Source organism: Mus caroli, chromosome 11 (assembly GCF_900094665.2).
Source record: "Mus caroli chromosome 11, CAROLI_EIJ_v1.1, whole genome shotgun sequence".
NCBI lineage: Eukaryota > Metazoa > Chordata > Mammalia > Rodentia > Muridae > Mus > Mus caroli.
The window spans coordinates 55372716-55390016 of record NC_034580.1 but is presented as its reverse complement, the minus strand read 5'-3'; the positions used below and the strand labels follow the sequence as shown (position 1 = coordinate 55390016).

The following is a 17301-nucleotide window of genomic DNA, read 5'->3' as shown; positions in this document are numbered from 1 at the left end:
GAAGATGATCCAGATCCTGAGTGGCTTTAAATAGCCACAGGTGTCTGTGAATATCATAAAAGAATCAAACCATTGGGGTGACTTGTCTAATCTAGGTGGGCAGCTTGTGTCAGTATCAATTGGCTCTGAAGCGATGGTGTAGGCATCTTGTGCATTGAGAATGTATTGATATGTAAATCTGACTGATTAATTATAAGCTTCTAGAGTTTTGATTGACTGTATTATGGGGATTTGTGACAACTAGCCACAGGGGTAGAATGGCTGAATAGGTAGATGTGGCTCTGAGGAAGGTGAACCAGAGCTGGGAAGAAGCCATGGCAGAGAGACCTTGGGCAGAGAGTAGCTGGGTATAGTGTGGGACGGTGCAATTCTTAAATATTTCCCACAACAGTATTAAATATTTAATATCTTTGAGTACACTGTAGCTCTCTTCAGACACAACAGAAGAGGGCATTAAATCCCATTACAGATGGTTGTGAGCCACCATGTGGTTGCTTGAACTTGAACTCAGAACCTCTGCAAGAGGAGTCAGTGCTCCTAACCACTAAGCTATCTCTCTAATCTAGCCTGGTATTACATGATTGTAATCTCAGCACTCTGGAGTTTAAAAGGAAAGATGGGAATTTTTGTTTAACAGCCCTGGCTGTCCTGGAACTCACTCGACAGACCAGGCTGGCTTTGAACTCACAGAGATCTGCCTGCCTATGCATCCCAAATCTATGTGCCACCACTGTTCAGCCAATCATGGCAACTCCTGTAAAAGAAAATATTTAAGTGGAGTGTTCTTACAGTTGAAGAGATTTAGTCCATTACTGTCATGCTGGGAACATGATGATATGCAGGCAGACGTGGTGCTAGAGAAGGAGCTGAGAGTTCTACACGTTGGTCTGCAGCAGGAGACTCTATACTACACTGGATGTAGTTTGAGCATAGAAGACCTCAAAGCTGGCCCCACAGTGACATACTTCCTACAACAACGTTGCATCTACTTTAACAAGGCCAAACCTCCTAATAGTGCCACTCCTTATGGGCAAGCATTCAAACACAGGAGTCTCTGGGGGCCACACCTATTCTAACCACCACACTGCATATGTCCCTCAGCTAATCTTGCTTAGAAAAAAAAAAAAGGTTGGGCTGGAGAGATGGCTTAAGAGCATCTCTCTCGGTTAAGAGCATTGGTTGCTCTTCCAGAGGTCTGGAGTTCAAATTCCAGCAACCACATGGTGGCTCACAACCATCTGTAATAAGATCTGATGCCCTCTTCTGGTATGTCTGAAGACAGCCACAGTGTACTTACATATAATAAATAAATAAAACGGTAAATGGAAGCTAAAACTTAAAAAAAAAAAAAAAAAAAAAGGTAAATGGAAGCTAAGTACAGACCCTTTGTCCAAGGTCACCTTGGTCTACATCCCTGTGAATGGAAGAGGAGAGCATGATTCTAAAGGGCAAGAAGGAAGTCCCAGGGAGCAGGGAGGGTGCAAGGAGAGAGCCTCAGACTTCCAGGGGCAGCCAAACCTACTGGCAGCTGCTTCTAGGTGGTGTCTGGGTGCTTGGCGGGTCTAAAATACCTGCAGGAGATCTAGGCAGGGTTGGGAGGGCTTAGGAGAAGCTAAGTGATGAGAGGGAGGATACCAGGAGAGGAGTCAGCTAGGCTAGTCATGGGGCAGCAGTGAGTCCCTCATTCTTCCAGGAATGCAGATAGGTGGGCACACCCTATGCACTGGCATATTAAATCCAGGGGCTGACTAGGGAAGAAAGGATGGGGTGGGTCATCCCCTCTGAGTCCATTTTTCAGAGGAGAAACCAGGCTCTCAGAAGGAACAGGTCAAGGGGGATGTTGAGTCCCAGCTAGACTGGAATACATCCTGAGACTGCCAATAAAGAACAGGTCAGGAGCTGGAGAGATGGCTGAGTGCTTAAGGGCACTGACTGCTCTTCTGAANGTCCTGAGTTCAGATCCCAGCAACCACATGAAGACTCACAAATTCCATAACAAGATATGACTCCCTCTTTTGGGGTGTCTGAAGACAGCTACAGTGTACTTACATATAATAGATAATAAATACAAGTTAAAAAATAAAAAGTCAAAGATAATACCTTCGTTCATCCTTCCCCTGAGGTAGGACTCACCTTGACTCAGGCCTGACCCTGGATATTGGTATGAGCTCTTGTTTTAAAACATTTCATTTTCTCTTCCACTAGGAGGCCAATTGGCAGAGGCCAACATGCAGATCTTCGTGAAGACCCTGACAGGCAAGACCATCACTTTTGAGGTGGAGCCCAGTGACACCATCAAGAATGTCAAGGTCAAGATCCAAGACAAAGAAGGCATCCCAGTTGACCAGCAGAGGCTGGTATTCGCAGGCAAACAGCTGGAGGATGGACGCACCCTTTCAGACTACAACATCCAGAACCATTCCACCTTGTACCTGGTGCTGCGTCTGCGTGGCGGCATCGTTGCACCCTCCCTGTGTTAGCTTGCCCAGAAGGACAAGTGACAAGATGATCCACTGCAAGTGCTACACATGGCTGCACCCTCATCCAGTCGACTGCAGCAAGAAGTGGGGCCATACCAACAACCTGTGCCCCCAAAACAAGGTTAAATAAAGATGAGGTCATGGCTGGAGTGACCCTGAGATCAAATAAAGTCCCCTTCCATCAACTGGNAAAACAAAGCATTTTATTGATTCTTCCTAGTGTATGCACATGAGTGCACGTGTACATGCATACATGTATGATGTGGGAGTGAGGCACATGCAGACAGCTTTGTGGACTCAGCTTTCTTTCTACCTTTTCCTTGGGGTTCAGCGGACCAAACTCAGATCGTCACACTTGGCAGCAAGTGTCCTTACCTGTTCAGCTCTCTCTATTTCCCTGGCCCTAGGATAGCTACCTGTGGCTGTGAGCAAGCCTTAGACTCAGATTGGGGTAAAACTACTGGGAGGGTTTCTTTCAGGTTGCAGGGACTGGGGCCATATGATTCATTCCTGTCTGTGATTCCAGGTTCTAACACACTGCCTCTGCCATCTGGTTCCATTTCATTACTTAGAATGGGGGCAATATTCCTCTATTTGTTAATATTGTGAGTTGTCTGTGCAGGCAACTCTTCCTTTTATGCCACACTCATTTTGTGTATGTGAATTGTTCATTGTGTGTTTCTGTGTCTGTGTGTGTTGTTGTTGTTGTTGCTGTTTTGTGATAGGGTTTCTCTGTGTAGACCTGCCTGTCCTGGAACTTGTTTAGTAGACCAGGCTGGCCTTGAACTCAGAGATCTTCCTGCCTCTGCCTCCTGAGTGCTGTCAGCTAAAGGCTATGGTTATTTTATAGAGGAAGACACTGAAGCCAGAGAGGATGCTGCTTGTTCCCACAGTTGTAAAATTAAGATTTGACTCTAAGTGTGGTGTTAAAAAATGTAAGAATTGAATGGGGGCTGGAGAGATGGCTCAGTGGAAAGAATACTGACTGCTCTTCCAGAGGTCCTGAATTCAATTCTCAGCTACCACGTGGTGTCTTACACCATCTGTAATGAGAATGATGCCCTCTTCTAGAGTGTCTGAAGACAGCAACAGTGTACTCACATACATAAAATAAATCTTAGAAAAGAATATGATAATAAAGAAGGGGAAATGTGATAGCCGTCCAGCTTGGAGAGGAAACAGGAGCTATAGCATACCCTAGGAAGTCAGAACTAAGAAGCACCCCTAGTAACTCAGGAGAGGCCAGGCCCTGGTAGAGAACCTTGAGCAATTCTACCACTTGAGATGTGATAGGTGCACCCTTCTCTAAGGTGGGGTGAGGTCAAGGTTGCAGGCAATCTGTTCACAGCTCGTGGAACTCTGATGGCATCTGCTTGTCTTCAGGTTGTATGCCTTTAAGCAAGTATAGCCACAAAGACCCTGGCCGTGTAGAACAGAAGCTGCGGGCAGCCTCAGGCAGATCATGTGATCTCTGGGTACTTAGTTCCATCCATATGCAGGACTGGCTGCTCTGCTTGCCACCAGGAAATAATGCCATCGGGGCTCTGCTGCCACACTGAGGACACAGGAAGAACTGCAGCAATGAATGTCTGGTACTGAGCTGGTGGATCTCAAACTGGGCTCCAGCACCCACAATAGATTTGGGGCCCTTAGCTCCCTGGCTATACAAGTCCTCATCCTCGTTGCTTGACAGTGCATTGACCTTCCTACTAATTTTGACTCTTCACCAGAGATCACCAGATCCTTAAGTCAGACCAGGTTCCTTCTGCCAAAAGCCCACAAATACACCCAGGAGTATCTCACACTAGCTGCAAAATTCAACTAGCAAATCTTGTTTAAGAGGGTTTAATTCAGTGGTAGTGTGCCTGCCCAACACATCAAGTCCTTTGTTCAATTTCTAGCACCAAAATAATATGGCGTGTGTATATATATCAGATGCATTCTCACAAACTTCCTGTGTCAGTTAACATTGGAAAAAGAAATTCAGAGAACAGGACTTAGTCTTACTGTTTTGTTTCCTAGCATTCTCCCTGTTCTGAGTTTGGTCCCCAGCACTGAAGGAGGGGAGAAATAACTATATAAAATTGAAATTATATTAAAAACTAAGGTAGTGATATTCCAAAGTAAGGCTTTTTGTTGTTCACCGCATTTTCTGTTCTTTTCACCCAGAACCCGTGCTCTCTTCTGTGTGTTTTCCCAGTGCAGGCATTACCAGTGTATTTATTGTTACCTAGGATCTGCGTTGTCTGTGTGGATGGTGCTGGGATTGAACACACGTTAGGTAAGCTATCTATCCAATCCTATGTGATTCCCAGCAGACAAACAATAACTGAAAAGCCAGATTCCAAACAGAAACAAGAGTTTTAATGATCTCCAGCATCCACATGGGACAGGTTAGTCTGTTAATCCTAGCTCCCTGGGGTGCCATTCTCTCTTCTGGGTCCTCAGGCACCTGCCTGCATGTGCATGAGCCCACACCAGACAGACCACAGACAAGTTAAAAAAAAAAAAAACTCAAACAGGTGAAATTAATTTAAATAATGTATTTTATTTAACTCAGTATGTCCAAAATAGTATTTCAACATGTAATCAATATAAAGTTATCAATTATATATTTTACATTCTTTTTAATACTAACTTCAAATTCTGGTGTATAAAGCATATCTCAATTGAAACTAGCCATATTTCAAGTGCTCAAAAGCCGGAGTCCAGTGGTTTCAGATTGGACAGCATAGGTTTAAACTTAAGAAAGCAATGAGCTGCTGGGGCATAGGTAACATTTACAAGGCCTAGAATGCACAAGGCCCTCACCTAATCCCCAGCACTACAGAAAAAAAATACAAGCAAGCAATGGAGTAATTATCATCATCCAGATTAAATTTTAAAATAGTGCTGAGGCTAAGAAATTTCAATCGAAATTAATACAATTTCTTTGAGGAATCAATAGGCCACAGATTTAGTAACAATTTCTGAAGAAAGAGCAGCATCGTAAGCTGCATGTCGGCCCCCAAGGTTCTCAGGTTCTAGTTTCTGGAAGGCATACACTTTATTTTTATAAGGAGTAGGTGGGGGTTAGGGTGTGGATCAGTGGTAGAGTCCTTGCTTAACACTGGAGAGGCACTGGGTTCCATCCCTAGCACTGTCAAAAAAAAAGGAAGTGGAGCTATGCAGCTGTGGAGTATGTGGGCGTTCCTATATCCAAAGACAAATGCCCAACTAAGACAGACAGAAAAGGCTGGATACAGTGGCAAGATTGCTATTTCAAGGATAGCCTGAGCTAGAGTGAGACCCTTTCTACACACACACACACACACACACACACACACACACACACACACACACACACACAGTGGGGTGCAGAGAGGCACTGAGAGAAATGTAGCATACAAAAAGAGGCCATGTGACTATGAATCTAGAGTACTTGCAACTAGAGTGGTTAGAGCCATACCAAGCCGCAAGAGGCAGGAATAGGCTTCCTACCAAAGTCTTAGGAGAGCACGAAAGCCTTTATCTTTGTTGTTTAAACAGGGTCTCACAAAGTAGCCTTGACTGTCCTCAAGGTCCCTATGTAGACTAAACTGGCCTCAAACCTGCGACACTCCTGCTGGCATTACAGACAAGCACCATGCCTGGCTGCTTTGCTTTTTGAGACAAGGCCCAGGCAGGCCTTAAACTTTTGATCCTTCTGCCTCAGCCTGTGCTGGAATTAGAGGCATGCACCACCATACCTAGCAAATTTCTTTTGCTTTCAGCTCTCAAGTTTGTGGCAATGTTTTGGCAGCCAAAGAAAACTAAGAGAAACTGGTAAAATGCATCTCCCTCACATGGTGTGTGAGTTATAAGCACAGGTAGATGATGAACCCCACACTTAAACAAAAAGCCAATTAAAATGTTCTGTGGGCAACAACTAACTACAGAGATTTACAAGCACACTGTACATGTTATTTACACTTACAGTTAATGGGCTCTACTGCCTTCCTATACATTATAGAACACCTTTACATGCATGTAAGCATGTCATATACAGGTCTCTCTCCCATCCTGAACCTGGCCTACAGAACACTCTCCACACAACAAGGTTAAAGGAATGGAATGAGGTCTTAGGTGGGTAGGGCTGGTACATCCAGTTGCTGTTGGAAAACTACTGTATAAACATGAAGACTGAGTCAGGGGCCAAACAAAGCTCTAGGCCCAGTGCCATGGCTAGAACAAGAAAGATTCAGAGAGTCAGGTGTGGGACTCTGAAAGACCAGCTTAAGGCTATTACTTCACAAGGACTGGGGGCACTATCCCAGGACAGACTGAAGCCTAGACCACTGGTATCAAAATCTCTTCCATCCCTTGTCCCTAGGGAGAGCCACCCAAGCATGGATTGGGATCTGCCCTTCTGCAACATCACAGCTGGGATGACATCTGGTGCTTCCTCTCAGTTCTAGTGTCATCCCAGTCCACTGCACAGTTCATACAGAGGCCCTGGCCCTTCTAGACCTACCACTGCTTTTCAAACTGCTGGCCAGTCAGTCATTCTATGGGCAATGAAATGGCTTGACCAAGATTCACAGTGGCAATTTGAGCAAATTGGCTCAGATCACTGGAGCAGAGCTGGAGAGCTGCTAACAGTTGGCAATACCCTGGGATCCACATTAGGAACCCCAGTGGACTAGAGGAGCCCACTGAGTCCCAATCTCATGCTATCCTACCTGCTTTATCTACCAACGTTCTATACCCAGGGAGGCCAAGAGCCTAGCTGCTGAGTACAAGAATGGCCTCGTCCTCTACCTGAGCTCCGCTGTCCCTGCTCCAGCTCCACCTGTGTTTGTACTGGCCTGCAGCCTCTCTACCAAGCCAGGGAGAGACTGTATCTTCTAGAATTCAATGAGGTGTATCCCTGGCCACCAAGGTTTATTGACGGCCACCCTCCTTGAAGGGGAGAGGGCAGTGGGCAAGCACAAGTCCACCTTTAGCCATCAATCAAGGGGTGTCAGTGACCAATCTTCAGAGGACTGGTGGGCAATAAATTAGATTTCTCCAAATCCAGTTGGAAGGTCAAGAAAATAAATTAAGGGAAAAACCAAAGTCAGGCTTTCTCTCACCACAGCATCAGACAACTGTTTCAAAATATATTAGATTTGGTTTTTATTGTAGAGCACACACATATTAGGGCAAAGTGTTGCACACACAACTACAAATCATTTTTGGGAAAAGAGCAGTAAAAAAACAAGAAAACAAAACAAAACAAAAACCCCAAACCACAGAAGATCTGTGACTGCTTTAGTTATGCAGTCTCAACTTGAGGGCTCCACACTGGCAAAGGATCTGACCCCAAAGAGACTTCCTGATGACTGGGTGCTCCCACATCTCTGCAGCCACTGAGGCCCGAGAGCCAGACCTTTGTGTACTTCCAGAGTGGTGGTGGCATGGCTGCTTAGAAGGCCTCTGTTTTCGGCAGGCTCAGTCCTGGCCTGGCTGCCAAAGTCAACCCTAATGAACCCCGCCTTCCAGGATCTAAACAGGCAGAAACTCTCAAAGACTTTACCTTTGTATTTTTTTCTATTATTTTTATAAGTTCCTTTCCCAGCCCCCAGGCCCGCCCCCAAGACTGAGAAAGTACTAATCCAATATGCAGGTCTGACTTCTGGCCTTGGATATATGCTATATGTGGACAGAGCAGGCACATCTTCTTAGGGAGATGATATGGGAAAAGAGGCCCAAGATGGTCAAATGAGGAGATAGAGACTAAAGGGAGGAGAAACACCTCAGAACAAAAGAAATGAAGCCCTACCACACACCCCAAGTTCCCGTAACCCAAATGCTAGATTGGAAGCCAATCAGTTCCTCTAGCTAGAAACAATTCCTACAAATGACCCACTGCAGCAAGTCTAACAGTTCCATACAATCACACACATATGCCTAACAGGAGCAACCCAGCAAACAGGCATGCTCTTAGCAAAAGAGGTCAGGACCATTGTGCTAGTTCCTTGACCATCCAGGATTGGTGGGCAGAGCGAGCCAGAGGGCATGCAGTAAACCTGGGGACTCAGAAATGGGATGGCGGGGGGATGGCACTGTTTAAGCCCCATACGCAGCAAACCTGAACAGTGGGGAACAGGGTATTTGCATGAGATTCCAGAGCCTGGACAGCAGGTGAGATGTATGGGCACAGCAGACCCAATGCAGGGCCTGTATGGCTCCAAGAGACCTCATCCAAGCATGAGCATCAGTGGAAGAAAGGGCTGGCAAAAGAATAAGATTTTGTTTAAAACACTACAAAGATTTACATTAAAGCCCAAACTAGAACTTCATAACCAAAACATTTTGTGTGTTTCAATAAACTTCCACTTAAAGACAGCTGTCCCCATTGTCTCTACTGGCTACTCTGGCGTGAACAATTCTCTACAGAAGCCAACAGCTTTTTCCATCAAGGAGGAAAGCCAAGAACAAAAGAACCCAGGTCTTTTACCAATTCGTTCTTTAGCCTTAATGGTCAACAAAGCAAGGAAAACGTATATAGGACCAAAATAACAAAGAAAAAAACACTCAAACGGAACAGAAGATGGGGTAGCTACATCAGGATTAGCCAGAGTCCCAAGAGGGCACAGAGTCTCAGTGTCTCCTCATCTTCACCTTGCGGGTGGGGCTGCTGGCTGCCTCTGGGCAATCTTCCGAGGACTCATAGGATTTGCGCCAATAGTTCTCAGAGCTAAAACTCCCCCTCCGCCGGTGTGTGGGCAGAAGCACAGACCGCCGGTTTTCTTCTTTGTCCATTTCCAGGATCCGGGGCCTGCAAACAAGAGGGACAAGCTGTTACTTGAGAAGACAGAAGGAGGGTTCTAGTCTTACCATCACTAAAGGGGACTTCAGAAGCCCCTATCCTTGAATTGGGCTGCTTGACTCAGTAGATCTCAATCAAGATGCACTGATAACAGTGGGGCCTGCCCACTAAGTGACAGGGGCCAGTCCCTGTCTTGGGCTGTCTCTTAGGCATCTTGTGGAGTCTGCTTAATTCTGAGTTTGGTGCGCAGGCCTGTGTCAGGTGTGCTGGGCTTCCCTTACCTCAGATTCAAAGCCTTGCACGGTTTTGCCATACACCCCTACTTCCCCACTCTCCTACTCAGCTGCACTGCTGGCTTCTGTGTGGGTTTAAGTACCTGTGAGCAGCATCAGGGTCTGCCTTGCGGTGGGACCTTTTGGGTTTCAGCGCAGGGTCTCTGGTGTTTCCTGACAGGCGATCTGAAGCATAGCTGGGTGGCAATGTGGAGCTGCTCAGGGATTTTGTTTCCAATCGCGGTGCATCTAATCTTGTCCTGCAAAGGAAACACACATGGAGTCTCAAAAGGGCATCTTGTAAAGGCATAAACCCTATCAGGACAGATCTGTCTCCAGTGAAGACCAGCAGTCTGTATTCTGTGTTTTGGTTTCTTCCTGGTTCAACTAGAGATATGCCTAGTGACTTCCAGAGAAATGTCTTTTCCACTCTCAGGCCTAGAAGTGAAGATTAGGAGTAACTTCTGTCTGAACACCTCCAACGATTATGACTGCTATGCATGGTATGTAAACAGACCCCAGGACATTCTCAGCCACAGAGGCAGCATTTCTCAAACCAGTCACACTTGAGAGTTTCTCTAGGAGCTCTATTTAACTTGCCAGTGCATTGTGGGCATACTCCAATAGTATGGCCCTCATCCCTGACAGCAATACAAACAGGGAGGGCTTTGCCCCAAGACTACAGAAGAGACAGACAGAGGAAAGCAGACATGAATGTCTGCCAAAGAGATCTGAGCTAGGGGTACACACTATACTTTAACTCTGAGGCAGTGTGCTTGTTTACCATGTACGAAGTCTGGGTTCAGTAATCAACACAGGAGTAAGGGGGTGGGGGGAAGGTAAGCAGATTTGAGTCCTTATGAGAGGAGAGGGCTAGCATGAAGACTGCCATTTCCAGAGTTGCAACTCTATCATGAATACAAACCAGGCCAAGATACAAATGAGACTGGAACAAAGAGAGGATGGCCAAGGCTACAGTCAACATGGACTGGGGAGTTGGCTCAAGCAGTTAAAATGCTTGCCAGACAAGCAGGAGGAACACAGATGTGAACCCACATAAAGGCCAGGTAGGTATAGTGTAACTACAGCTTTGGAAGTGATCTCTGCAGCAAGACGGTTAGCAAGATAGCATACTGAAAAGCTCTGGGTTTAATTGAGAAGATCAAACAACGAAAACAGCAGGGGCCCAAGAGAAGGTCCAAGATTAACAGAACTGGCTTCTAGAGGACCCTGGTTTGGCTCCTAGCACCCATATGGCAGCCCAGAACTATCTGTTAACTCTACCAGTAGTTCTCAACCTGTGGGTTGTACAATCCCTATAACAAACTTCTATCTTCAAAAATATCTACACTACAATTCGTAACAGTAGCAAAATTACAGTTATGAAGTAGCAACGATATAATGTATGGTTGGGGTCACCACAATGTTTCAGCAGTAGGAGGGCTGAGAACCAACCACTACTCTAGTCTCGGGGCATCTGATGCCCTCCCTGACCTGTGGCCATCAGGTGCAGGCAAAACATCCATATGTGTAAAACAACAACAACAACAAAAACAAATTTATAAATGAGTAAGTGTGATGGTTTGAATATGCTTGGTCCAGGGAGTAGCACTGTTAGGAGGCATGGCCTTGTTCAAGGAAGTGTGTCACTTTGGGGAGGGGCTTTAAGACAGACCCCCCTCCTGGGTGGGCGAGATGGCCCAGCATGTAAGAGCACACTGACTGCCCTTCTGAAGATACTGAGTTCAAATTCCAGCAACAACATGGTGGCTCACAACCACCTGTAATGAGATCTGACGCCCTCTTCTGGTGCGTCTGAAGACAGCCACAGTCTACTTATTTATAATCATAAATCTTTGGGCTGGAGTGAGCTGGGTTGACCAGAGCTAGCAGAGGTCCCAAATTCAATTCCCAACAACCACAAGAAGGTTCACAACCATATGTACAGCTACATAAAATAAATAAATCTTTAAAAATATATAAAAATAAAAAAGGCCCTCCTCCTAGTGGCCTGGTAAACAGTCTTCTCCTGGCGGCCTTCAGATCAAGACAGAACTCTCATCAGCTCCTTCTGCACCATGCCTGCCCGGACGTGGCCATCCTTGATGATAATGGATTGAACCTCTGAACCTGTAAACCAGTCCCAATTAAATGCTGTCCTTAACAAGAGTTGCCTTGATCATGGTGTCTCTTCACAGAAATGAAAACCCTTACCTAAGACAGTAGAGATGATGGAAGATTCCCAGCATCAAGACTGGTTTCCAATGTGTACCCACCCAGAACTGCACACACACACACACTCACATGTACCACTACACAGGAAAAAGAACAGAACAACAAAAAATAACCTCCTACACATCCACATGTAGACTGTGGGTAAGGAAGGGGTGGATTTTTGTCTCAGACACACTTCTTTTTTTTGTTTTGTTTTGTTTTTTTTTGTTTTTCAAGACAGGGTTTCTCTGTACAGCTCTGGCTGTCCTGGAACTCACTCTGTAGACCAGGCTGGCCTCGAAATCAGAAATCCGCCTACCTTTGCCTCCCGAGTGCCGGGATTAAAGGCGTGCGCCACCACGCCCGGCTTCAGACACACTTCTTATGCTCCTTTACCATTCATCTAATAGAGAAGCTGCTGAAGGTAGGGAACAATACTAAATCAGTGGTCAGATCCCTTACTTCCACCACATAGCTACTACCTCATCAAGGTGTCTAAAGCAGAACTGTGTGGGGGCAGCACCACAATTCTGGGAGACGGGGCAACAGCTTAGGCATGGTCACAGCTAGGGAAACTGAGGTCTAGGCACTCATTCTCCTGATGAACAGAGCAGCGTGCACCCACCCCCTGTTCATCCACACACTTAACTGGGGTAGGGTCCCCAGCAGACTTTTGGCGCCTGCAAACTGTCATGTGTGAAACCCACATCCCATTGTTTTTGGTGGCTTCTATTGCCATTCAGGTTTATATCAATTTCTACCTCATCTCATCTGTTGCAGCATAATGGATGCCTCAGAGACAGCCTTCCCTCTCTTTTTGTGGTACCATGAACGGAATCGGGGCCTCAGACAAACTAAGCAAACCTTTAGCCTGAGCTACATCCCTAGCCGAAAGAGTGCCTCTCTGGCTAAACTATCTCAGACCTAAGACCCTTCTGTTGTTGGATAAGGCCCAACCATCTCAGTACTGCCTGTACGTCTCTGGAAAGACTTTCTTGACTTGCCCCTCCGTGGTGAGCATTTTTCCAAAGGACACACAGATAAAAGATCACGTAGGCTGGGTATAGCTCAGTTGTTCCAGGATAGCCAGGGCTACACAGAGAAACCCTGTCTCGAAAAACTAAAAAACAAAACAAAACAAAAATCCCCAGTGTATAAAGCTAATTGTTTTTCTAGTTCTAGTTCACTAGGAATTGACTTTTCATTCCTAGTGGTTGAGTAAGTGCACAAAAATATAACAATACTGAAAGTATAAAATGCACTGTGAAGCTTCACAGTTTCTGTTCCAAATGCCTATTCTAACTATACACAAGTTTGTTGAACTTCACCATATAGAAATTGTACAGTCTTGGGTCTTGTTGAAGGCCAGAAAGAGTATCAGATACCCCAGGACTAGAATTACAGATGGTTGTGAGCTGGCATGTAGGTGCTGGTAATCCAACCCTGGCCTTCTGGAAAAATCCGCCTAATCAATCAATGAGCCAACTCGACAGCCCTTTTATGACAAGGTCACTTTAGGTAGTTTTGGCTGTCCTGGAGCTCACTATGTAAACCAGGTTTGCCTTGAACTCAGATCCATGTGCCTCTGCACTACTATACTTGACTTACCTGCAACATTTTCTACAACAAAATTAAGAAATGTATTTAAAATTTAAAAAGAATCTGCTTAAGCTTTAAGGGGCGGGGGTGGGGGGTGGGGCAAACAATCCACATCCACCAAGCACATTTGACCCTGTACACCTGCACTTGCTTTGCTCAACTTTTTTTTTTTTTTAATGATAAGAGCTTCTTTGTCATGGTGGCTTTCATCTCAGAATCTCAGGAATAAAGGCTGGTGAATCTCCAAGACCAATGTGGTCTACATAGTTAAATTCCAAGCCAGCCAAGGCAACATTGTAAGCATCTAGGTATTAACCAGTGCCTCACTCTGCTTGATTGGCTTTTCTTTCTTCCTTCTCTTTCCCCTTTCTTTTCTTTCTTGTTCTATGACAGGCCTGACTCAATCCTTTCGCCTTAGCCTCCTAAATGCTAGATTACAGGTATTATTGAGTCAACATGTCCAGCTAGGTCAGGGTAGGTTATTAATGTTAATCAGAATGTCCCCAACCAAGGCCCCCTCACCAAAGGAAGAACAGCTACAGCTATAAGTCAGCTAAACACTCCCACTCTCCCACCTCTCCTCATTCCTTGCTCCTTCCAGAAGTGAAAGCCTAGGCATTTTTAAAGTAGGCTGCTACGGTACAGTCTAAAAATAATCAGTGAAAGCACATGTAACAAGTCAGAACCAGGGAGTGGGGTGGGGGTGGGGTCGGTTTAGAAAAGTCCTTCCCAAATCTTGTTTCAAGACTGTGACCAAAGAGACTGGGGATAACTCAGAAGAACATGCACTGTTCTTGCAGAGGACCTGAGTTTGGTTCTTAGCATCCATGTCTGGTGGTTTACAACTGGGCATCTGACTCCCTCTTCGGGACTCCACAGACATTTTCACACATGTGAATTTTCACACAAATGTGTGTGTGTGTGTGTGTGTGTGTGTAAAACCCTTAAAAGGAAAAAAGTCTGTCAATAAGTTATCAGAAGCACTTCTTTGTTGAACCCTGAACTTCCTAGGCAGTCCAAGGCTGTAAAATAACTACATAGGACAATGCCAGAAGTACTGAGCGGTAAGTTCTAAAAGGATCCAGATAGGTAAGGCAGAGGATGCCAGGCAAGAAGGTACTTACTTCCTGAGAATGATGACCGCCCGCCGTTCCTTAATGTCCTGAGGCCGTATGCAGTGAGTGATTTCATCAGCAGCATACCCACTAGAATGAGACAGAACAAGTCACCAGTAAGAGAGCAGACAGACAACCCAAGTTCATGGGGGGGATAGAAATAGGATCAAGTCTTATGGTTTACCTTCTGCCACTAATCCTTGGGAAGTTCAAGAATCTACACGGGAAGGAAATACTGCATTTAAAAACTCTTAAGTGTCTGCCTAGAAACCTTTCATGGAAAAACCTGGCACAGAGGATTCACTGGTAACTGTTAATTAACAGTCTGAACCAGGACTCTCCTAGCACAGACCACAATCGCTTTTGTTTGCAGTTCTTAAGGATAGGGTGTAATTCAAGAGGTAAAGCACTTTGCCTGGCATGTGTGAGGTCCTGGGTTCAATCCCCAGCACAAAAACAAATATAAAAACAAACTCTGGAAGCAAGTGAAGTGAAGGTGGAAGTTCTTGGTAAAAGGATAGAAGCCTGCTCCAACGCAAATGTGGTTAGATAACTATCTTCTCTCAACTAGACTCCTTCTGATTTGAAGTTCTGGGAATAATTCTGAATCCTGGGCCCTCCCATGTTCTCAATGAGCACCCACAAAAGATAAACTACTCCCACTACAAGCTACTCCACTGAAGTGCAGAGATCAACACAGCCAGATACCAGGCCTGACGTAAGTGATTGCCTTCTAGTTTTCCCATTTAGGATTCCTAGCTGCCCCTGGGCCAAACCCCTTTTCTCATGGTTGCTGATCATCTCCTTCTCAAGTGCAGCTGTACAGATAACACATTCTTAACTACCTGAAACACAAAAGATCTGGGATTGACTCCCTAAGTGCCAGGCTGTTCCAAGAGAAATGTTGGAATGTTGGATTCAAAAGCCAGTAAGAAATATAAAGGCTCACTCAGATCCTATACCGTTATGTTGTGTTGATCTCTAACCATAATATTTTTGCTACTTCATAACTATAATTTTGCTCCTGTTATGAATTGTCATGTAAATATCTGTCTTTTCCAATGGTCTTAGGTGATAGAACAAGCATCTTTATAAATGCCTTACCTGTTCCTATTCCCACTTCCAGCTGTTTCTACATCAGAGTTCTTTAGTGGTTTGTGTGTGTGTGTGTTCCACACAAGACACTGTGCACAAATATCCATAAGCCAAATCAAGCAGGAAAATACTGATTTGAGTTTCAAAAAGGATTGGTATGTGAAAGGATATATACTACTAATTTGCATAATAAATATTACTATATTTAATTACTACAGCAAAAGAATCACTGACTGTAACCAAGCACTGACCAAAGAAACCCACTCTTCACTCTATTAGTAATTGTGAGTCTACAGTGAGCAGCACAGCTTTTGGTCTGTTTGCCTGTTAGAGATAAGGCTGTCCTGAATGTAACTCACTGTGAAGACCAGATTGTCTTTAAAATCAGAGATTCACCTGCCTTTGCCTCCCAAGGGCTGGAATTAAATGTGTGTACCACCATGCTCCACCTAGCTACAAGTTTTGTGACATTAGTAAAGTCACATGCTGAACAGAAAAATCTTAGTTTCTTCAATGCTTCAATGCTTGTAAGGAGAACAGGAGACTTTCTAGTATTCATTCTGTTACGCTTTGTAATTTAGGCACTCATTGTTTGACATTATTAAAGACTCGAGATATTAATTTTTTTTTCCATTTTAACTTTTAAGATAAGGTCTCTCTACTCTGTAACCTAAGTGGGCCTGTAACTATGTAATCCAGACTGGCCCCAAACCCATGCAATATTCCTACCTTAGCCTCTTGAATGTTGGGATTACAGGTGTGAACCATGTTATCATTTTATAATAGTGATTAGAGGCTGGGCTGCAAGATAAATCTTCCATACTGTATATACACAGATCTTCCCAAAAGAACTAAATATAACAGTACATCTCAAAGGCTTGAATCAGTAATGCCAGCTACAAGCAATGTTTTCTGTTGTTAACAAGTATTGTTTGACTTGGCTATTGTAAGCCTAACCAAGGACCCTGACTTCTCATCTCCAACAAGAAACCATTTCTCTTAATGTAGCTCTGGAGCAAATCCAAATTGTTTGTCAAAGCTTAACCGCTTCCATGTTCCCTGATCCATCCTCCAAAGGGCTATAAAACAAACAAGCCATTCCAGGTTCCTGCCGTAAGCACAGGACTCACAACTAGAATGAAGACAGCGCTGCACAGAACCACAGAAGTGACCCTGACATACCAACCCTGTGTTTAAATAAGACTATTAACACTAGTACACTAGTATTCTAGAACCTACTGGTATTTGTGAAAGTCCACCGATTTTTCCTCTGTGGGAGAGAGAACCCAGAAGGTTTAAACAGAAGTTCTCTCAGTTGAACTTAAGTAGAACTAATGCCTAGCTGAAACTACAAGTTTTTTTTCTTCCTTCTGCTACGAATTGTACTTGCTACAAGAGACAGTGAAAATCTCATTCTGCCAGTTTGAAATGTAATATGCCTTGGGTCCAGTTCTACCCTTGATGCGAAAGAAATTTCTATAGCCTCCTATTGCTGTTTTCACATGGAGAACAGAGGGAAATAGCTTATGCTGTCCAGCTGGCTGGCTCTCTGCCTTGGTTGAGCCCCTATGTCCAGCAATAACCATTAAGTACCAGCACCTAGGGCTGGTGAGATGGCTCAGTGGGTAAGAGCACCCGACTGCTCTTTCAAAGGTCCGAAGTTCAAATCCCAGCAACCACATGGTGGCTCACAACCATCTGTAATGAGATCTGATGCCCTCTTCTGGTGCATTTGAAGACAGCTACAGTGTACT

At 44.8% G+C, this 17301-nt stretch overlaps 1 protein-coding gene and 1 pseudogene across 1 annotated transcript in view; one reads left to right on the top strand and one right to left on the bottom strand.

Annotated features, from left to right (window-relative positions):
- Positions 1-2663, top strand: part of LOC110306253 — a 132039-nt pseudogene extending 129376 nt beyond the window's left edge.
- A 3115-nt stretch (positions 2664-5778) lies between these two features.
- Positions 5779-17301, bottom strand: part of Alkbh5 (alkB homolog 5, RNA demethylase) — a 19331-nt gene continuing 7808 nt past the window's right edge. The window contains exons 2-4 of the mRNA XM_021176347.2: positions 14462-14542; positions 9629-9784; positions 5779-9261 (exon numbers count right to left, since the gene is read on the bottom strand). Of these exons, the coding sequence (XP_021032006.1) occupies positions 9084-9261; positions 9629-9784; positions 14462-14542 (415 nt within the window). The 3' untranslated portion in view covers positions 5779-9083. The remainder of the gene's footprint in view (positions 9262-9628; positions 9785-14461; positions 14543-17301) is intronic.